The 21,672-nt window shown below is 51.0% G+C and overlaps 2 protein-coding genes across 3 annotated transcripts; both read left to right on the plus strand.

Moving 5' to 3' along the window:
- Positions 1-1,185: 1,185 nt before the first annotated feature.
- On the plus strand, positions 1,186-7,881 carry NOTO (notochord homeobox). Of its 2 annotated transcripts, XM_045446501.1 has the most exons (3): positions 1,186-1,644; positions 3,169-3,383; positions 5,822-7,881. In XM_045446501.1, the coding sequence occupies exons 1-3, from the start codon at positions 1,293-1,295 to the stop codon at positions 5,978-5,980; spliced, it is 726 nt and encodes a 241-aa protein (XP_045302457.1). In that variant the 5' UTR covers positions 1,186-1,292; the 3' UTR covers positions 5,981-7,881. The 2 variants fall into 2 exon arrangements, with proteins under 2 accessions (XP_045302457.1, XP_045302456.1); XM_045446500.1 differs by lacking the exon at positions 5,822-7,881 and having other exon boundaries at positions 3,169-4,170.
- A 123-nt stretch (positions 7,882-8,004) lies between these two features.
- SMYD5 (SMYD family member 5) lies at positions 8,005-21,352 on the plus strand. Its single transcript, XM_045446490.1, has 13 exons — positions 8,005-8,137; positions 11,974-12,082; positions 14,220-14,359; positions 14,829-14,950; positions 15,339-15,408; positions 16,030-16,134; positions 16,910-16,972; positions 17,190-17,260; positions 17,564-17,670; positions 18,063-18,119; positions 18,979-19,073; positions 19,721-19,791; positions 19,888-21,352. Exons 1-13 carry the CDS (start codon positions 8,042-8,044, stop codon positions 20,030-20,032), a joined length of 1,251 nt encoding a protein of 416 aa, XP_045302446.1. The 5' UTR covers positions 8,005-8,041; the 3' UTR covers positions 20,033-21,352.
- The last annotated feature ends 320 nt before the right edge of the window (positions 21,353-21,672 follow it).

Consider the following 21,672-nt stretch of genomic DNA (forward strand, 5'->3'; position numbering starts at 1 on the left):
CAGGTAAGTGAGACCCTGTCTTCTGAGTTTGCATCTCACCCATCCTTCCCCAGAGCTGTCACTGTGTTCCCTCATCTCTGACTTAGCCCCCCCACCACCCACCACAGTAAGGCTACACTGGGACTATCTGGACCACCCACTGATGATTTCACCCACAATCTCAGCTTCCAGGCTGCTTGGGGTACTATCCAGAAGGTGGGGCCGGTATTTGCTGAGTGGGAATGACAGAGGACAGGTGGCTGCTCACTCCAGCAAGGTTCCCCTGGTCCCCAACCTGGCAGAGCAGACAGAGGCATATTTGTGTCCTAAATAGCTGATGCCTGTTGACAATGACATGGAATTGCCTTCGATTGAGTAGTTTCAATGTTAGGCATTGATTTGAGGAGGCAGAATGCAGTAGGAGCCTGGGAAGCAAGAAGCCCTCGGAGCTCCACAATCCCAGCACAACGATCACCAAGCACCAGGCCAGTTCTAAATGCTTTACATGCATTAGCTCAGGTAATCTGCACAGCAACTCCATGAGATAGCTACTATTACCATCCACGTTACAGGTAAGGAAACACAAACAGTAACGTAATTTGCCCAAGGACAACAGCTAGAAGTATTCATTATTCATCTGTAAACCAGGGATACAAATGCCGGCCCTACACCTACAGAACTCAAGGAGTTTTGTAGTAACTCCTATGTATTGGTAATAAAGAGTATTTCTTAACCTGGAACTGTTACAGTTTTTTCCCCTTCCACCTTTTTAGACAGAGGAAAGTTCCTGGAAAAATCCAAAAGAAACTGGTAACCATGGAGGTGTCTCCACTCAAGGAAATTGAGTGGCTGGGGGACAGGATGGGAAATTTACTTTTCACTGTATTTATCAATATATTTAAATTAGATTTTATGTATGTATGTATTTATGTATGTACGTACTTAAAGTCTGCTTAGCCCCAGGTGAAGCTGCAGCCAGCTAGGGTCCTTTTCGGACCGCACCAAGGAGGGCATTTTTAAATACGGAGTAAGGGAGGGAGTGCCCACCTTGACTTGGCGGCTTGACCGGCTTTGGAGGGTGGGGGGCTTCGCAGCGCGCTGGTGGCCCCGCCTAGGCGGCTGGAAGAAAAGGCCGACCCCGGCCCCGCCCCGCCTCGCCAAATTTAAGAGCCCTCGTCCACCGCCGGGAATGCTCCTGGCCAACAAGTCTCTCTCCCTTTTGCGTGGTGCTCCCCTTGTCCCTCGCGCTCCCTGCACGGCTGCCCACAGGCCGCGGCTTCACTCCCTGTGCCCGACAGGGCAGGGGCCGCGCCATGCCCAGCCCAGTGCCGCGTGGCAGCCGGCCGCCCGCTCCCCCGGGCGCAGGAGACGAGACCTCGGAGCTCCAGCGCCGCCCCGCGGGTCCAGGCAGGCCCCGCGCTCCCGGGCGCCTCGAGTCTTCCTTCTCCGTCGAGGCCATCCTGGCCAGGCCTGCCCGCCGCGCGACCCCCGCCGTCGCCCCAATGTCCGGCGTCGCCGCGGACCTCGGCTCGGCTCCCTCCCGGTTTCCCGCGACGTGGCTGCCGGCCTACCTGAGCGTGAGTCTCTACCAGCCGTGCCCCCAGCTGCCCCGGACGGGGCTCCGCGTGGCTCACCTCTACGGCCTCCAGGGCCTCGGCGTCACAGGTACGAGCTGCTCGGGCGCCCGGGAACCGGGCGGGCGGCCGAAGCGTGGCAGCCGCGACAGCGGGCACAGGATAGAGACGTCCCTGAGTTTTGAGAACCACGCACGGTCGGTGGGAAGGGGCCCAATGACCCTTCACCTTGCCGTTGAACCCGAAGCCCAAGAGAGGGACTGGCCGAGAACAGACCACTGCACGAGGCTTCCCCCGCACGCACGCTGCTGAGGTGGGAGGAGATGTGTGTGAGCGCGCGGGTGCAGAGCAGAAGGTGCGGGGAAGGTCAGAGGGGGCCTCGGAAGACTGGGACAAGACCAGCCCTGGGGCTGCAGAGCGTCCCTTCTGGAGAATTAGTATCTCGCTCCTTCCACAGCCCCTTTGAATAACGACTGTTAGCTTAGACTCTTCCCCAAAGTAGCTCTCTTCTGGAACGCGCGGCCCAGTTAGCTGGGAGAAGCGGCTGCTGCGGTGGTGCGGTTCATCGAGGAGCTGTTAGCTGGCAAATGCCGGTACCCCAGTACCGCCTCCACCGCTCACGCCCAGTCCGGGTGAGCATAAAGCCCCACACTTAACTGCTCTCTGAGCCTGCTTGCGTATCGCGCTCTTAAAAGAGGAACCTCGGGCTCTGGGGCTCAGGCACTTAAACCCCAAGGAGAATTTAACTGTGTACCTAACGTTCTCCTCTAGCATTTACATCCACCCACAGGAGCTTTTACCATTTTTGGCAATCTGATTCACGGTTCCCCACCTCCCCTTGAGGAAAACAGGAGCAAGATTAACGCAAGCCTTGTCAACCCATACCAAGATCCATGTAACATAATCTTACCTGGTGCCTACTTCCTGGGTTCTCTCCATTCTGCATTTCTACCCCTTTCAACTGGGCATTTCTCCACCCTCCCCTTCAGAGAAAGCCTAGGCTCTCAACCCCATCCAGATTCGTGCCACTGCATCTGAGCGACATGCCTAAGTTTCCAAAACAATTTTCCCTAACTGCCTCACAGAGCTGAGGTCTGAATTGCAGCTTACTGCTTTGTATTACAGTTAATCTCAATTTCAAATTAGTTTTTTTTTTTTAATGTATGTTTGTTTGTTTGACAGTGTGTGCTTGAGCAGGTATGGGGCAGAGAGGGAGAGAGGGAGGGAGGGAAGGAGAGAATCCCAAGCAGGTTCCAGGCTGTCAGCACAGAGCCTGACTCAGCACAAATCCCACAAACCGTGAGATCATGACCTGAGCCAAAACCAAGAGTTGGATGCTCAACTGACTGAGCCACCCAGGTGCCCCTCATTTTCAAGTTAGTTTTTGCATAGGTAATCCATTCCTACAGTTCAAACTCCACAATGTTTCCTAAGACAGATGGAGAAGAGTTTCCCCTTATATTCCTGTCCCCCAGTCACCTGGTTAACTCCACCCCACAAGCAGCCAATGACACCAGTCTCTTTATTCTTCCAGGGGTATTTTATGCATATTTAATACCTAAATACGTGTGTGTGTGTGTGTGTGTGTGTGTGTGTGTGTGTATCTGCTTTTTAGGCTTAGAGCTGGCTCACTGCTCAGGCCTCTGGGGCATTCCAGACTGGGCTCCAGCCGAGGAACTTCAGGACACTGAGAGACCTCAAAAGAGGGTTCGGACCATGTTTAACTTGAAGCAGCTGGAAGAGTTGGAGAAAGTGTTTACAAAACAGCACAATCTAGTGGGGAAGAAGAGAGCCCAGCTGGCAGCCCAGCTCAACCTTACGGAGAACCAGGTGGGAGCAGGGACCCCTGTGGGGTCAGGGCTGTGCCTGGGGGCAGACACTGCTCTCCAGAAGGCCCTGGGTGAGGTTGAGGGGAAGACATGGGCCTTCTTCCTCTGTGCCAGGTCACTGAGGGAGACAGGCCCTAATCACTGGCACGCTTCCTACATGAATGAGGAAAGTAGTCCCGTTTGAAATCACATAATGGGAACAATTATGTTAACCTAGATATTAACCTAGAACTTATGTTTCCATGTTAAAAAGGGAGCTGACCATGAAGTTAAGTGTGTTCAAGGGACTAAGTATTAAAAATAATAATAAATATTCACTAGAACCCTATACTTCACTTGAGCTACTACACCACTTTTCTGCTCTTTTCATAGGCAAACTTCCCATGAATTTGTTATAGTCACTCCATGTCCTCACTTCCCATCTACTTAACTCATTCTGATATGAATTCTTTCCCTACCATTCCATCAAAACTTCTCCTCCAGGTCTCTTAATGACCTCCATGTTGCCAAAGTCAACAGATGCTTTCCTTGTCTTACTCCCCACTCAGTACAGTTGACCTCTTCTCTTACGTAAACACATTCTTCTCTTGGCTTTTGGACACCACATTCTTGGTTTTCCAGCCCTCTGGCCACTTCCTCTGTATCAACTTTTGTAGGGTACTCTTTGTGACCTCAAATTGTCTCTGTAGCTGATCTCATTTATTCCCATGATTTTATTTTATTTTATTTTATTTTATTTTATTTTATTTTATTATTTTTTTAATGTTTATTCATTTTTGAGAGAGAGAGAGAGAGAGAGAGAGAGAGAGAGAAACTTAGCATGAGCAGGGGAGGGGCAGAGAGAGGGAGACACAGAATCCAAAGCAGACTCCAGGCTGAGCCAGACGCGGGGCTCGAACTCACCAACAGTGAGATCATGACCTGAGCTGAAGTTGGATGCTCAACCAACTGAGCCACCCAGGTGCCCCATCATTTATTCCCATGCTTTTAAATACCATCTATAAGCCAACAACTCCCAGATTTGTATCTTAGCTCACTCCTTTTTTTCCTAACTTGTACATTTATCTACCTTCTTTTTTTTAATTTTATTTGTTTTATTTAAGTAATCTCTACACCCAACATGGGGCTCAAACTCACAACCCCAAGATCATGAATTGCATGCTCTTCTGACTGAGTCAGCCAGGCACCCCTACCTTCTTTTTTTTTACGTTTGTTTATTTTGAGAGAGCACACATACATGTTTATGGGGGAGGGGTGGAGACAGAGACTCCCAAGCAGGCTCCACACTGTCAGTATACAGCATACGCAGGTTTGATCCCACCAACCGTGAGATCATGACCCGAGGTGAGATCAAGAGTCAGACGCTTAACCAACTGAGCCACCCAGGCATCCCTCTATCTACCCTCCTGAGGTCTCCACTTGGATGTTTCCTGGGTATGCATTTCAACTTAAGTCTAAACTTCAGTTTGTGACCTTTTTCTCTCCAGATCTGTTCCTTTCCCTACTCATGGTCCCACCATCCATCCAGTTGCTCAAAATACCAAGTCATCCTACATTCTTCCTTCTCTCCCACTCCCATTGCATCGGCAAGCCTTGTCACCTCTACCCCCAAAGTATAGCTGGAATCGCTTCATTTTTTTCCATTGCCCGTAATTCACACCAGTCCCAGCTCTTTCTGGATCATTGCAATAGCCCCCAGCTGTCTCCCTGCATCTCCTTTCATCCTTTCTTCACAGAGCAGCCAGATGTGCAATTCACTTGAGATGCAAACAGGACTATGTCACATCCCACTTAATAGCCTGAAAGCTGACACTCCTTACCCATAGCCTCCATAGTCCTAGGTGATCTGGGCTCTGCTGACCTCTCCATTTTCCCTTCCTTCACTTCCCCATCTCACTCTCAGCTATTTCAGCCACACTCTCTTTCTTTTTGGTCCTCCAACACACCAAGCTTGGTTCTACCACAGAGCCTTCCTACAGGTTGTCCCCTGCCCCAGCCTGCTTTTTCTGTTCCCATTAAACTGGCCTCTGATCTGGTGAACCTTAGCTTAAGTGCTGCTTCCTCAGGGAGGGCCAGACCCCTGTTCATACTCACATTTGTGTTTATGGATTTCTTTGTTTCCATATTTATTTCTCTCTCTCTCTCTCTCTCTCTCTCTCTCTGGACTGGGAGTTCCATGAGGTCAGGGACCATACCTCTCTTGCTCACCACTGTATCACCATCACCTAGGATGGTGCCTAGTACATAGTAGGAGCTCCATAAATACTTGTTGGATGAATGAATGTGTCTAAAATTATAGGGAAGGGTGTTTTGAAGGAGATGCTTCCTTTAGAAGGAAGATCAAATGTGGACCAAAGATCAGGGGCCACTGTGGGAATGGGGGAAGCAGTGGGAACTGCTGGTCACATTCTAATTTCTGACCATTGCCTCCAATTATAGGTGAGGGTCTGGTTCCAAAACCGCAGGGTCAAGTATCAGAAGCAGCAAAGGCTGAAGCTACCAGCTGTGTCTGCCATGGCTGCCTCCCAGGATGAGCCCTCCAGCAGCTCTGACACCAGCATCCAGAGAGAAGACACTGAGTCAGGAGTGGACAGCTGAGGACTGGGACAAAGGCTCAACCCAGGCTGTCTGGGCTAGTTCTTCCTGGGGACACCCACGGGAACTTCTGAGCCTTTTTTCTTCATCTGTATAATGGGTGCATTGACAATTTACTCTTCCCAGAGCTGACAGGATGTCTGTAAAGCTGTTACGGGGTACCAGGCCCAGTGCTAAGTGTTCAGCAAGTGTTAAGGTTTATAAGTTCCCTTCACCTGGGGGTGTGGTGCTTGCAACTGAACTGGCCCCTCCAGGGATTAATCTTTTCCTGGCTTGCCTGTGGAGAAGGGGCTTCCTTGAATCAGTATTTGGGCCTAGAAGCCTCTTCCCCACCAAAGATGGTGGATATGAGAGTAAAGAGGAGGGAAAGGTAAACCATTTAGCCTACTTCAGAGTTTCCCAAAGTTTTCTTGTTTTGTCTGAACTGCTACCACTTTTAGGAGCTCAGCCCCAATTGTCTGCTTAGGCACAGACATGCTTCCCTGACCCCATCTTTTTCCCTCTAGCTACCCACTTTGACCCCTCTCCATCACTGTACAGAGAAATTTGGCTCTGCCTTTGCCAAAGCAGGCATTTTTTCACAAACTCTGCTGTATTTCCATGAGACAGTTATAATTTTTCCCCTTCAAGCCCCTAACTCATGGTTCCCTTTCCTTCCCAGGAATCTGCTCCGTTTCTAAGAAGGCTGCTGATAGCCTACCCCTCCCTGTGAGGCCAGCCACCAGCAATTCCAGAGCTCACTTCTCTAGTGCTCTACATTCCTGGGCAGGCCTCTGTTCAGAGTATGGATTTAGAATCTCCAATGGCTTCTGGGTAGAGGGGAGCTGGTGAAAGGAGGCCTGCCCTGCCACCTGCCGGTGACAGAAGGCACGGTCCCCACTGCTGTCTGCAGTGTTCTGAGGGAGACAGGAAGGGCAGGGAGCAGAGGTGAAAAACCACATGCCTCCAAGTGGTGGTAGACCATCTTCTCCTAGACACTAGGCCACAGGCTTGACGCCAGGGTCCAGCTTCAAGAACTCTTCTCTCCCCCTGTCTTCAGGGAAATCCTTCCTAATGCTGGACCCAAAGTCCACTCTGTTAATCAAAGGAATCTACCTGCATCTACCACTTCCAGCACCTGCCTCCTCAATTGACTCACCTTTTAAAAATAATTAAAAAAAAAATCAACAGTTAACCTATTCAACAACAGTTACTAAGGCCTACCCAATCCCCCAATATGACCATGAGACCATAACAGAAGCAGACACATCCTTTTTCAAGGAGCACAGAATCAATTGGAGGACAAGGAAACGACCCGTGGTTGTCAGACTTGGCTGTGGGGACAGATGCTGTAAGTCAGTGGTTCCAGCTTTTTGGGGTCCTGAATGAGAACAGGGCCTTCTGCTGTTCCCAGGACAATATGTATATGTACACTCACTTCTGCACACAATTTTAGGGGTCCTCAGACCTGAGCTCCACCATCTACCCCCTTCTACCACCCCTAGGCTGCAAAGTCCCTTAAGCCCCTGAAGGGTCTGAGAGAAGCACAAGTCCAGCTTGATGTGTCGAAGGGCTGTCTGCCCCGCTGCCAGAAGGCCCAAGGAGAATGGAATTCCTGCGCCCGACTTTGTAGATGGGGAGGTAGGGCAAGCTAGTCCTTCCTTTCAGGTAGAAGGTCAGAGAGGGTATAAGTTGGCCGGCCGCTGTCCCACCCCATGGCCGGATCCAGAGTGCCTGACTCTAGACGGGACACTGGGTGGACAGAGACAACAGACACCAAAACATGAACTGGACACAGATACATCAAAACTATACACACACACCCACCAGCTATGATACATAGGCACGTACGAAGACACAGACGCAAAACTGCACAGATGTAAAAAACGCGGACCTAGCGACATCCAGCCATCGAACCAATCGACCTAAACACAGATTAAAGGGATCCCAATTTCCCAATTCGGACTTGCTAGCGCGCAAACCCTAGCAGCCTGGAGACACACTCGCCGGGGGCGGGGCCAGAGAGGGGCGGGGCCCCCCGGGTCGAGGCGAGGTCAAGGGTCAGAAGGCGGAGGCGCGCCCAAGATGGCGGCCTCCATGTGCGACGTGTTCTCCTTCTGCGTGGGCGTGTCGGGTCGGGCTCCGGTCGCCGTGGAAGTCCGATTCGTAAGCAGCGCTAAGGTGAGGCCGAGGCAGACCCGCCAGGGGCACCTACCGTGTCCGGCCTTGGAGAGAGCCCCGCGGGACCCTAGGCCCGGAGCCTAGAAGCTCCTGAGCCGTTCCGACTCTGCGGCTCAGCCCCTCCTCGCGGCCCGGGGGCTCCCCGTCTGTCCCCGCGCGCAGGCTTCCGGGGCGGTCACGCGGTGAATCGGGGGGCTCCGAAGTCTCCGTAGTCTCCGTGCCCCCTCCCTACGGGACCCGGTGCGCCCTCCGGCTGCCCTGCTCCTGCTGCTCCAGGCGGGGCCGGGTGGGCGCCGGGCCTTTTGGTCCAGGCTGGAGTACTCTGCTGCTGGGCCGTGGGGGTGGTGGGCGGGGACTGGCTGAGCAGAGGGTACTGAGGTATGAAAAAGAGTGGGCCCTCCGGGAACTTTCTGAGTGAGATTTGGGAATGGGGTGGGGAGAGAGGCCAGGACCCTTCACAAAGGCCTTGGGATGCTAAGGAATTTGGACTAGAGCTCGAAGCCCGTGGGAGCATTTGAAGCATTGAAACAGGAAAGCAATATGGTTTTGTGGTTATATTATCGTGTTTTAAAAGTTAATTGTAGAAAAATACTCTAAATGCATGTAAGGAAAGAGAAGATAAAACTCACTCGTAATCCTACACTTGTGCAAATATGTGGATACTAAAGTCACAATTTTAGGAACCTCTGTTTGATGCAGCAGTAAATCAACATCAATAAACCTATTTCTACATATTTTTAAGAGCTGAGTAATAGTCTGTTTCAAGGGATTGCCACAGTTCATTCAGCCACCTACTTATTTATGCACTTTTGCGTTGTATTTTATTTTTCATCCCTGAGGGCAAAGGTCCTGGAGCTCAGTTTCTGTGCACACATCCTTTTGTTCTCTTCATCAGAGTATTTTCTTTACTAGTTAACTTTGCCAGTTGATACGTGCAAAATGGTATCACTTTGTTTTAATTTACAAGTCTGTGTTTACTGATGAGGTTGAATAATTTATCATGTATACCAGCAGTGCATATACCTGGTCCCTGCCCAAGATGTCAGCCTTCTAGTCATCTACCTCCTGCCCTCCCCACCCCAACCTTCCATTGCCTTCTTTCCTCTCCAGTGCATCTGGAGCATTCCTTTCCTTCTGTGGTAAAGCAGCTCCCCAATATCCTTGGCCTCTTCAGCTGCTCACATCTCTGTCTCCACCTCTGTTCTTGATTGGCTCAGTTTGATGGTATCCCAGTTCCATCACTCCTTGCAGGCAGAGACACTGACCTTTCCCTTCACTAAGTCCCCTATCTCTCAGCCCCTCTCTTCTTTATTTCTTCCTCTGACCTCATCACTTCAGCCACTCTGCTTGCCCAGCTGTCCTGTCCCAGCCTTCTGTCAAACCCCACCTCTGGAAGAATGAGCTGGCTGCTCTCTCTATTCCCACACACGATCTTCTGCTGGAGAAAATCACATACACACCCAGACATGCTGACAAGGTGGTTTACTCCAGGCTTTTTGCATCTATGTTCATCAAGCGAGATTGGTTTGTGACGTTTTTTTCTTTGTGCTATCTTCCTCAGGTTACTGCATCACAGTTATGCTTGTTTTTTGGTAAAATGGAGAAGCTTTCCATTTTTTCTCTGTTACTAAATAGTTTTTAAATAGCATGAGAGTTACTTATTCTTTGGTTTGAGGGAGCTGGCTCATGAACCATATGGACTAGGGGCCTCACATGGGGGTTGTTTTTGACTATTTTCTGTATTGCTTCTATCGATATTGGCAGGAATGATCTTTCAAAGATTTACCAACTACTCTGCCAGGGACAGAACCAATCAGAACATGATAGTGTCTGACCAAAGACAGTGGATGCCAACCAGAATGCCATACTGGTGTGGGTCAGCCAGATACCAGCACTGCTTCTTTCTCTAGCTTTCCTTCCTTTTGAATTCAGTTCTGGTAATTTGTATTTTTCTAGAAAATTATCCATTTAGTAAAGCTCTTAAAGTTTACTACATGGTCTTAGAGTTTTGCACAATCTTTTTTCTAAAATTTATTTTTCAAATTGGAAATATCTTTGCAAGTTTATGCCCTTTCCACTCAAGGCATAAGCTTTCTCCAAGCCTCTTGGTAACTAATATTTAATGAGAGTGGCTTTCTTGGAACCCTGCCTTATGTTTGGGGGATGAGTGGTTTCATAAAGGAACAGCTCTGATTCTGTTCCCTTTATTTTGATTACCAAATATTTTCTGCATTTGATCCTCCAGAAAGAGAGGGAAAGACATTGATATTTGCCCAATGTTGAGATTTGAGATTGTCAGGGATAATGTGGGTCCATGTTCATACTCCTTTGTCCCATAAAATAAGGCCATGTTTTCACTTTGCCAGATTGGGTCCAGGGCTAAAAGGCATGGAGGTGGGGTTCTAAGAAGACAACCAAGGGTGCATCAACAGCTTTGGCCAGAGGTTTTGTTCCAGCTGTCCCCCTCTGCTCAGGGCTCTCCTGGTCTACACATCCCTGCCTCTCTGACTTTGGGAGGTGCTGCTATCTAGCCACAGTGCCAATGCTAGAAGGAAACAGGGAGCTACCTGAGAGGCCGCATGACAGGACGTTTCACTGCTATGTCAAATCTTTTTTTTAATTTCTTTCTCTTCTTGTGACAGTTCAGTGCTGGCAAGGGCACCACCCCTCTTCTCTAAGTGAACAGTGGGAACAAGTGCCCGGCAGAGCCAGCAACTGCCAGGGTTCTGAAGCTGTCTCCTGAGTCCCTTTGCACATCTGAGAAATAGCAATTCAGCAGTTGTTTTCTCATCCTTCATGCCTTACATGATGTTTACAGTGCTTTAGACCAGAGTTCCTCAGACTTTAACGTGCATTTGAATCACCTGGGCATCTTGTTAAAATGCACATTCTCATGCAGCAGGTCTAGGGCATGGCCTGAGATTCTGCATTTCTAACAGGTGTCCAAATGATGCCCATTTGCTGCCCACTTATCATCTCACTTAGAGTAGTAAGGAGCTAAAGCTCATAAGGTACATTCACCTGTGCTATATCATGGCATCCTGGAAACTACCTGGGAGGTATCATTATGATGCTTTTCATATGTGAAACCGTTGCCAAGAAGTGAAGCAAATGGGGTGCCTGGCTGGCTCAGTCGGTGGAGTGTGTGGCTCATGGTCTCGGGGTCATGGGTTTGAGCTCCACGTTGGGTGGAGAGGTTACTTAAATAAATGAACTTAAAAAAAAAAAAAAAAAGAAGTGAAGCAGTTGGCTCCAAGGTTCACAGCAAGTAGTGTTAGGGTTGGTGCTAGGATTCACCCTTCCTTTCAGCATAACTCTGAGAACTTGGTGAGTTCCCCATCGACCAGGGAAATAGGGCACATTCTCCCCCAGGCGAGGCCTCCCTCTCTTCTGTGGCATAGGAGTCCTTTGCGACCCTGAGCAGCGGTGTCACCGCCAGGATCCTGGAGGGACACATGGGTGACTCGAAGAAAACTGCCCTGTCGTTACTGGCTGCTAGTACAGGAGGCTCCAGCCTGCCGTGAGATTTGGCCCTGCTCTGGCCATTCCAAAAATTCTCCTCTGGCTGACAGTGTGGCTCCCTCCCCATCCTAGGCCCTCTGCTCTGAGCAGGCTGAAAGAGGTGTGACTGAAAGTAGGTCAGAGCTACATTTCCAGAGGAGGCAGTTGGTCGGTGGGGGTGGGGGGGGTTGGGGGTGACCATGCTCCATGAACCCTCCCAAGGCAGAGGCCTCTCCTGAGAGGGAGGCATGGCGGGGGGTGATGCTGGGAAGCCCTCTGGGAGCTATGTCCTCTTTCTCTCCTTATGGCCATCCTATTCCTTCTCTCCCTGTTAGGGAAAGGGCCTATTTGCCACACAGCTGATCCGGAAAGGGGAGACCATCTTTGTAGAACAGCCCCTGGTGGCTGCACAGTTTCTCTGGAATGCACTTTATCGCTACCGAGGTGAGCACATCTCGTCCACTCCTCATGGCTGCTGGGCCAGCTGACTGTATGCATGGAAGAGAGCTACGTACATTCCCACTAGCTGATGTCTCTGGGAATTCAGGTGTTGGGAGAAAAGCTCATCTTGGAGAACCGTGCCTGAGAATCATGCTTGTCTCTAGTCTTAGGCCATTTGGGGCTGGGAGTGAGCGAGGGATGGGCTCTTCCAGCCTGCTTCCTGGGGGAGGACTGTCAGGCAGGCAGAACTCAGTGTGACCTGCAGTATCAGGGACTGGATATCATGTGGAAGGGCTCTGTGCCAAAGGGCAGCTCTCCACCAAGAGGAGGCCACTCGCCCCTTGGTCAAAACAGGCTGAGTTAGGGGTCAGAAGCAAGTAGGATGCCCTTAGCTTTTCCAGACACGTGCTTTTTTCACACTTTTCTTAGGCTAGAGACAAACATGAAAGGAGGGTCAGTTGGCTCCAGAATGTGGGGAAAGCTCAGTCTGGGGGTTAGGAGGGGAGCCCTATAGACTAAATCCCAATCTGCTTTTGAATGCGTGTGAAATCATGCACCCATTCTGTTCTTTAACACAGTTGTTCATTCACTTCCCAAACATTTGTTGAGCACCTACCAAGTGTCAGGCACTATCTTTAGCCCTAGGGATGCTTCTGTGAAAAAGACAAAATGTGGCCCCTGCTCTAAAGACACTTACTGGCACAAAAGCAGACACATAGACCAATGGTATAGAATGGAAACCCCAGAACTAGACCCACAAACGTATGGCCAACTCATCTTTGACAAAGCAGGAAAGAACATCCAATGGAAAAAAGACAGTCTCTTTAACAAATGGTGCTGGGAGAACTGGACAGCAACATGCAGAAGGTTGAAACTAGACCACTTTCTCACACCATTCACAAAAATAAACTCAAAATGGATAAAGGACCTGAATGTGAGACAGGAAACCATCAAAACCTTAGAGGAGAAAGCAGGAAAAGACCTCTCTGACCTCAGCCGTAGCAATCTCTTACTCGACACATCCCCAAAGGCAAGGGAATTAAAAGCAAAAGTGAATTACTGGGACCTTATGAAGATAAAAAGCTTCTGCACAGCAAAGGAAACAACCAACAAAACTAAAAGGCAACCAACGGAATGGGAAAAGATATTTGCAAATGACATATCGGACAAAGGGCTAGTATCCAAAATCTATAAAGAGCTCACCAAACTCCACACCCGAAAAACAAATAACCCAGTGAAGAAATGGGCAGAAAACACGAATAGACACTTCTCTAAAGAAGACATCCGGATGGCCAACAGGCACATGAAAAGATGTTCAACGTCGCTCCTTATCAGGGAAATACAAATCAAAACCACACTCAGATATCACCTCACGCCAGTCAGAGTGGCCAAAATGAACAAATCAGGAGACTATAGATGCTGGAGAGGATGTGGAGAAACGGGAACCCTCTTGCACTGTTGGTGGGAATGCAAATTGGTGCAGCTGCTCTGGAAAGCAGTGTGGAGGTTCCTCAGAAAATTAAAAATAGACCTACCCTATGACCCAGCAATAGCACTGCTAGGAATTTATCCAAGGGATACAGGAGTACTGATGCATAGGGGCACTTGTACCCCAATGTTTATAGCAGCACTCTCAACAATAGCCAAATGATGGAAAGAGCCTAAATGTCCATCAACTGATGAATGGATAAAGAAATTGTGGTTTATATACACAATGGAATACTACGTGGCAATGAGAAAAAATGAAATACGGCCTTTTGTAGCAACGTGGATGAAAGTGGAGAGTGTGATGCTAAGTGAAATAAGCCATACAGAGAAAGACAGATACCATATGGTTTCACTCTTATGTGGATCCTGAGAAACTTAACAGAAACCCATGGGGGAGGGGAAGGAAAAAAAAAAAAAAAAAGAGGTTAGAGTGGGAGAGAGCCAAAGCATAAGAGACTGTTAAAAACTGAGAACAAACTGAGGGTTGATGGGGGGTGGGAGGGAGGGGAGGGTGGGTGATGGGTATTGAGGAGGGCACCTTTTGGGATGAGCACTGGGTGTTGTATGGAAACCAATTTGACAATAAATTTCATATATTAAAAAAAAATAAAATAAAGACACTTACATTGTCACATGGGGCTCTCTCCCTCAGCCTGTGACCACTGCCTTCGGGCACTGGAGAAGGCAGAGGAGAATGCCCAGAGGCTGACTGGGAAACCGGGCCAGGTTCTGCCTCACCCTGAGCTGTGTGCTGTGCGCAAGGACCTCCACCAGCACTGTCCCCACTGCCAGGTGAGCATCCCTGGGGAGTGCACCTGAAAGGGAGCTGGTGGGAGAAGCCTTAGCCGAAGTCCTCTTTGGGGAGACAGGAATGACAACAGACCTGCTCGTAGCCCCTGAGAGCCATAATGTAGGGTAAGACATTCGAAAGGCTGTAACTATTCCAGTTGTGTTCTCCCTGTCCTGGTCCCGCTATCTAGAAAATTGGTTCAGTGGGAACTATGCCCTCTTCCCAGGAGCCTGGCAGGGGCTCTTCCCTCTCTTTGAAAGCTCTCTCCTTCCCATAGTTCGACAAGCCTGGGTGCCCCTCTCAAATGCCCCCGGGCGGTGTGTGCTTTCTCATCTTACGATGTCACTGAGCTACTGCTCAGGGGCTGTTCGTAGAAGGAGTGCAGTCAGAGGAGGTGAGTACCACTAAGGAAGGTCTGTGCCTCACCCCATGGCCAGATCCTAGGGTGTTGATCTCCACCCACTCCACCAGGTGATGTACTGCAGTGCGGAGTGTCGGCTGGCGGCCGCCGAGCAGTACCATCAGGTCCTGTGCCCAGGGCCCTCCCAGGACGACCCCCTGCATCCTCTCAATAAGCTACAGGAGGCCTGGAGGTGGGTAGCATTTCATCTCTTCTTCCCTTTATCCTCCCTCTCGACCTGCCTGCCCGCCTGAGATCAGCAGATGCAGTCATCTTTCTTAAACTGCCATCCCCAGATCTTTCCTCCAGTCTTAGGGTTAAACAGAAGTCACATCACCCAACCCCCTGCCTTCAGTGTGAGCCGCCAGTCCCACTACCCTCAGCATTTTACACACTCCCAGGAAGAGCCCCATTAAGCCCATGGGGCGGTAAAGGCCTGCCCTTATCCTTGTCAATGACATCTCTCTTTGGTTATAAATAGAGTTGATAGGAAGGATTCTCTGTAGTGATCAGACTGGGCTTCCCTGAACACAGCTACTGGGGAGGGGATTTCCAGGCCAAATCTTTTTCTTTCTCCCCAGGAGTGTTCACTACCCCCCCGAGACTGCAAGCATCATGTTGATGGCGCGGATGGTGGCCACAGTGAAGCAGGTAAGCCCACCCAGACCTCCCACGGAAGCCCCTTCTGGCCTCATGTGCCCCTTGGCCTCAGTCTCCTCCTCACCTCAAGTCCCTGGCTTGGATGCAGAGTTCCCTCTGTGCTTTCCAAAGGAGAGCTGCTTGCTGTGTAAACTCAGGAGCAGCTAACCATAAATCTGGCAGGAGACTCATCTTTCTTGCAGCCTCTGATCTAGGAGAGGACCTCCTGTGCAGCAACAGTTCACACATTCAATTTACAGGTGCCACTTTCTCAGGATTGCCTCTTATGTAAAGTGAGAGAAGCCACTCCAACCCATTCTGTTAGTATTGGGGCTCCACAACCCCATTCTCCTCTTTTTCCAAGTGTTGTTGAACTGGCCAGCCTGGCCCAGTTGGGGAGATGGTTGGGTGTGGGCAGGATGGGAAGGAAGTCCCCAGGCCAAGGAAGGGTCTACCTAGAATCTCATGTGTGATGGTGTTTCGCTGATGGCAGAGGCTTTAGAATCACAGGCTACCCTCCCGCCTGGGTATGAGGGACAGCAAGGAGATGGGTGTCCCTGAGTCCGTGCGTGCACACGCGTGCACGCCCGGGCATATGTGAATGTGATCCTGAAGTATATTTGTTCCCTGCAGGCTAAGGATAAAGATCGTTGGATCAGGCTCTTTTCCCAGTTCTGTAATAAAACAGCCAATGAGGAGGAGGAGATTGTCCACAAACTCCTAGGGGACAAATTCAAGGTCAGTCTTCCCCCATGATCCCCTCATCCCAATAGCCTTGGATGTTCTGTGGCTACCTGAGGGGAGCTCCACATTTGGTCCTTTGCCAGCCACAGAGCCTGGAGCCAAAAATCTATTCAGAGAACCTATCTTCTTGCCACTATTTAACTTTGTGACCTAACAGGGACCGAAAGTTGAGAAGTGGGGTGAACAGGAAGGAGGGGTCAGGTGCCCTGACATGGTAAGGCAGAATCTCATGATAGGATAGTGGCGGGTAAGTCAGTATAATGGAAAGTGGAGGGTCAGGGAGCAGGCGTGAAATAGCATTTTAGCTGCCAATGTGCTGAGTGCCCACTCCCACCCAAAGATTACACATTCTCACTGAGGACAGCAGACTTCCACGCAGGAGCTGCCTGAAGGTACAGGCAGGGTTTCAAGGGCAGCTGGGGTGGGCCTTCCTGCATTTATTCTGAGGAGAGGAGGGGGTCGTCAAGCTTGTCTGGAGGCCAGGTCAGGGAGCCTGGAAGGTGGTCGCGAGGACAGTCATCTGAAGCCAGGTTGCCTTGGCCCTCCTGGAAAATAGGAATTTGGGGTTCCCCACTCTGGCTTGGAACAGGCCAACAGACTGCCAAGGTTCTTTGGAAGTAAGAACTCTGTGGCCTTCCTTTGCCTTCAGGGAAAGTTCATTCTACAGAGCTGGCCCCTTTTCTTTTCCTTACCTGGTCTTCTGGGCCCTGCCTGGGTGCTAGTGGGAAATCCCCAGGATACAGGTCTCTCCCTGCTTCCCCTAAACCAGGGCCAGCTGGAACTTCTGCGGAGACTCTTCACAGAGGCCCTTTATGAGGAGGCGCTCAGCCAGGTGAGCATGGGGAAGGTGGGACGAGTGACCTCCTGGTCATTCCAGCTCTCCAGGAGCAACCGGGTCAGCATCTCCTACTCAGAGAGTTAAGCCAAGACTGACTTGGTGTGAAGTTGGGATGGGATTGACTCACAGAAGACTTCCTGAACAGAGAGTTGTTTCAGGAGGAAAAGCGAGTGGCTGTAACCTGAGCACTCATTTTTCTTTCTCCCCACAGTGGTTCACACCAGATGGATTCCGGTCTCTCTTTGCTCTTGTTGGGACCAATGGCCAAGGAATTGGGACCAGGTTAGGAGAGAATGTTCCAAAGCTATTGCACTTGTCTGTCAGGGCTTGGGCGGGAGATTGACAGAGGAAGGTAGCCACACTTCCTTTCAAGATTAGGGTTTGATTCTGTGGCAGGAGAGCTGAACTGGATGCAGTGGTGGGAGTCAGAAAGACTGAGGTGGTAGTTTGCTCCTGGGAGCCTTGGTCTTTTGGGGAAGATGGGCCCCTGCCCTGGAGAAAGAAATGGGCTTAACCTGTCTGGAGGTGGAGAGCCCTGGGAGCTGGGCCTCCTTCTCTCCAACCATGGATGCCTGGGACCCCCAGCTCCCTGAGCCAGTGGGTCCATGCCTGTGACGCTCTGGAGTTGAAGCCTCAGGACCGAGAGCAGCTGGACGCCTTCATTGACCAGCTGTACAAGGACATCGAGGCAGGTTGGTGAGATGGAGCCTTGGTCTCACCCAACCTTGAATGACCCCCTAACCAGACACACAGTCTTTCCCCGAGGGGGTTCTGAGCTAATGGTTGGGGAAGGTAATCCCTATGTGCCTATAGGAAGCTTCACATCTATCCACAGGACAAATAAGATAAGACATGACCCTGAGATCCATATAGAGTCTGGATGCTGGGGGAGGGGGGTGCTGGACAAGTAAGGTGATGTCATTTATAGAAAAGCAAGGTTTATGCCTCCTGGAAGCAAGTTTAGATGAAATGGTAGTGACTGGGTGGCAAGACAGTGGAACCAGTGCCTATCCTTGTAAGTCTAGTTTTCTTTTTCCACCTGTAAAATGGATAGAATAACATCTACAATGTTACTGTCTTACAGCAACTGGAGAGTTTCTTAACTGTGAAGGATCTGGCCTCTTTGTGCTTCAGAGCTGCTGTGAGTCCCGGCATTGAGGAGGGGTACATCTCTCTCAGCCCCTTTTAGGCTGGTGGGGAGGAGTCTGGGAGCAGGATTAGGTCTGGGCTTCCTTGGGGATTCTCCTGGGACTTTTTGTTGCATCAGTTTTTCATTCATTCATTCATTCATTCATTCATTCATTCATTCATTCATTGGATTGCTTGTGCCTTAATATATGTTTATATATAAAACCTTCCAGTGGGCCAGGCCCTGTGCTAAGGCAGGACACAGAGCTCTGTTCCTTGCAAAGAGAAGCATTGGCCTTGCACAACCACTGCCCTCAGGTTCCTGGGAGGAGGGAGTTTAGGCTAGAAGGCTGGTCTCATCAGCACCTAACAGGGAGGAGCAGAGCCAATCACACAACTGTCTTTTCCAGATCTCAGCCTCCTCCCTCTGGTTTCCTCATTGTCAGCCCTCCCAAGGTCTGGGGCATGCTAACCCTCCCAAACTAGGCTCGCAGGGGGACTGGCTCAGCTGTTACCAGACATCCAGTTGCCAACTGAGTTAAGTGTCTGGCATGGGGTCCCTTTCACGGCCCTGTCCTTCCCTTTGTGGGACACTAGGAACACAATTGAGAACAAGTTGCCCAGTGCTGAGGACAGCAAGGGCAGTGATGGCAGGCGGGAGGGGGTGGCAAGAGGAAGTGCATTTGTGCCTGTGCTCTGTGGTCTTTAGGAAAGAGCACTGGACAGAGGGAGTCAGGAAATTTGGGTTCCAGGACCTATGTAGCCCTAGCAGGGATCAGAAAACAAGGAAGGATGGGACCCAGTGCTTTGCAAGTTGAGGCTGTTATTTTTATTAGTCAGCAGTCCTTAATTTCTTGCCTCTTGTGACCCAGGTAACCACAGCTGTGTCCCCAATGCAGAGACCTCCTTCCCAGAAAACAACTTCCTTTTGCATGTCACGGCCTTGGAGGATATCAAGCCAGGAGAGGTGAGGGGGCTAGGAGCTGTGGGGGTGGGCCTTGCAAGTTCTCTCCAGGGATTGGAAGCAACAGTGGCTAGAGCCCCAAGTTCAGGCTGTTCAGCTGATCCCCTCATGACCCAGGGCAGGGGTCTTTTTACCCATGGTTATGCTCAAACCCACAGTACCCCCAATTCTTCAAAAAAATAACCAGAAAACCTCAGAGCAGTGATTCAGAGACAAGTGCATGCCCAGGTTCTTGTCCCCAGCCACCTTTTGATCAACAAATCCACAGCTTCCAAGAAAACAAGAGATGGCTCTTCGTAGTGTGGGCTATGGGTGCACGTGTGGGTTTGGGGTTTGGAGTCCTGGCTGTTAGCACAGTGCGCAGAGCCTGCTTGAATCTTCTTCCAGAGCTAGTAGCACCATGTCAAGATAACCTCTGACAATGGCCACAGACCTTAGCCATGGGCTGCCTATAGTCGTGGCCTGAGGCTAACCACTGTCCCCTCTCTGTCTCAGACACAGGTTGTTTGAGCCTCTTGGTGGCCTTCTGAGAACACAGGGAAATGAATGAGGGCCTAGCTCCTGGGAGATGGGACAGTGGTTGGGGAGGCCCTGATCCCATCTAAGAGACAGCACAGACTGTCAGACTCCACCTCTTCTCTGCCCTCCAGGAAATCTGTATCAGCTACTTAGACTGCTGTCAGCGGGAGCGCAGCCGCCACAGCCGCCACAAGATCCTCAGGTGCCAGCTGGGATGTGGTGGGTGGCTGGGCTCTGGGAGGCTCCATCCTGGTTACTGCCTGACTTCACCCTCACCACCACCCCCCATCTCCTGCAGGGAGAACTATCTGTTTGTCTGTTCCTGCCCCAAATGCCTGGCAGAGGCCGATGAACCCAACGTGACCTCGGAGGAGGAGGAGGATGAAGAGGACGAAGGAGAGCCAGAGGATGCAGAGCTGGGGGATGAGATGACCGATGTGTGATGTCACCCTGCCTGGAAGGGGCCTGCCCCAGACCCTGCAGGAAAAGGGGGACTTCCCCCAGAGAGGAGGCTTGGAAGGAACTCCCCCACTCCCATTGCCTGCTTCCCCCCCTCCATTCCAGCTCTGTTCCTGCCAGAGAGTAGTACAGAAGCTGGACCTTAGGCACACCACCCCCCACTAGACCTCATGCCCTGGACACTGCTGCTGAGTGGCTCAGGCTCTGCGTGGTCACTGAGCCTCTCAGTGCTGCCCCCTCAAAACACACACACACTGAGGTATGCACTCCAGTCGGCGAGCAACTCCAACAGAGGTCAGAAACAGTGTTTCTTCCACTTGGCCCCATGGCCATGCTTCCCTGTCCACCTGAGGCTTCACCGCTTTCTACCTACTACAGACGGGGGTAACAAGAGATTGGCCTGACGGCACTGAAGAAGAAAGGGGAGGGGTGAGATGCCTTCACCTTCTTCCCCACTCCCACCTTTGTGGCTGCTAAGGCAACTGCCTCCTGCTGGCACAGCTAGGAGAGGCAGGAAGGAGCAACTGGGCCTCCAGAGCACCTTCCCTGAGGCTCTGTGCTGGGGACACTGAACCAGGGGGATACCTTCCTCTCCCCACCCCCACTATTTGGACATCCAGGGGAGTGGAGAGTATAACCCCTTCCCCAGATTCCAGAATCTCTGTACCTTGTGCCTTGCTCTCAGGCCCTGGCACAGTAGCTGGCCACGTGGGGTGTGTAAGAGGCCTCTGCCTCTCTCAAGAGGGGCATGTGGGGAGATGACCCCTTCCTCACACTCCTTTCCCACTGAGGACTCTAGCAGCATGGCTGAGACTGAGTGATGACAGGCCTGTGCTCCTTAATTTCAGATGCTCAAGAGGCTTCCCTGGGATCAGTTTAACATGGGTCAGTGAGGACCTCTCCCGGCCTCAATCTCCCTTGTTAGGGTCTCCACAGAACACTGAAGTCTTCCAGAAACCTAGAGGAGCTAGGCTAGATATTCTGAGATAAGCCCTGTCTGTGTCACCTGCCCCTCCACCCCCAGATTAGTACTACCCCTCATTCTTGGGTTGGATGCTGTGGGAACTATAGCCTATCACTTGCGATTTCTTTGCCTACTCCCCTGGGCGGGGGCTGCCACAACCCCCTGCGGAGGGATCTCTGAGAGGGCAGATGCCCACCCCATAGGCTCTATCCTAGATCATGAGCCAGGTGGAGCTCACCTGTCTGGCCTATTGGGTTCTTCACAGCAGCCAGCACCCCTCATGCCCCCGCCTGCCCACTGTTCTCAATAAAGTGTGAGTGGTGACAGGCCTCTGCAGGAATGCTTTGTGTAGAATGACTTGACAAGCTGAGGCATGCAGCAATCACATAGGTGGCACAGAGGCACATAGTTTTAGACCAGGCAATGGCAGGAGATGGGAGCTGCAGCCCCCCCAGCAGGCTCCTCCCTGGTCACATCTACAATGCTGTGCAAAGGTTTCTAAATGCCAAGAGCAAGGACCTCCTCTGAGGTCCAGCGTGGATCCCCAGGACCAGGCTATCAGAGGAGTCTTCTCAGGGAACTGAACTACAGCTTCCTGAGTTCTTGAGCAGGAGGTAGAGTGTGCTGGGATCCAAGATTAGCAGCCTAAGCACTGGTTCT

This window comes from Leopardus geoffroyi, chromosome A3 (genome assembly GCF_018350155.1).
Source record: "Leopardus geoffroyi isolate Oge1 chromosome A3, O.geoffroyi_Oge1_pat1.0, whole genome shotgun sequence".
NCBI lineage: Eukaryota > Metazoa > Chordata > Mammalia > Carnivora > Felidae > Leopardus > Leopardus geoffroyi.

Coding starts and splice junctions, on each gene's coding strand:
- SMYD5 (XM_045446490.1), top strand. CDS start 8,042: ATGGCGGCCTCCATGTGCGACGTGTTCTCCTTCTGCGTGGGCGTGTCG. Junction 15,409..16,029: donor TGGTGGCCACAGTGAAGCAG/GTAAGCCCACCC, acceptor TGTTCCCTGCAG/GCTAAGGATAAAGATCGTTG. Junction 19,792..19,887: donor AGCCGCCACAAGATCCTCAG/GTGCCAGCTGGG, acceptor CATCTCCTGCAG/GGAGAACTATCTGTTTGTCT.
- NOTO (XM_045446500.1), top strand. CDS start 1,293: ATGCCCAGCCCAGTGCCGCGTGGCAGCCGGCCGCCCGCTCCCCCGGGC. Junction 1,645..3,168: donor CCAGGGCCTCGGCGTCACAG/GTACGAGCTGCT, acceptor TCTGCTTTTTAG/GCTTAGAGCTGGCTCACTGC.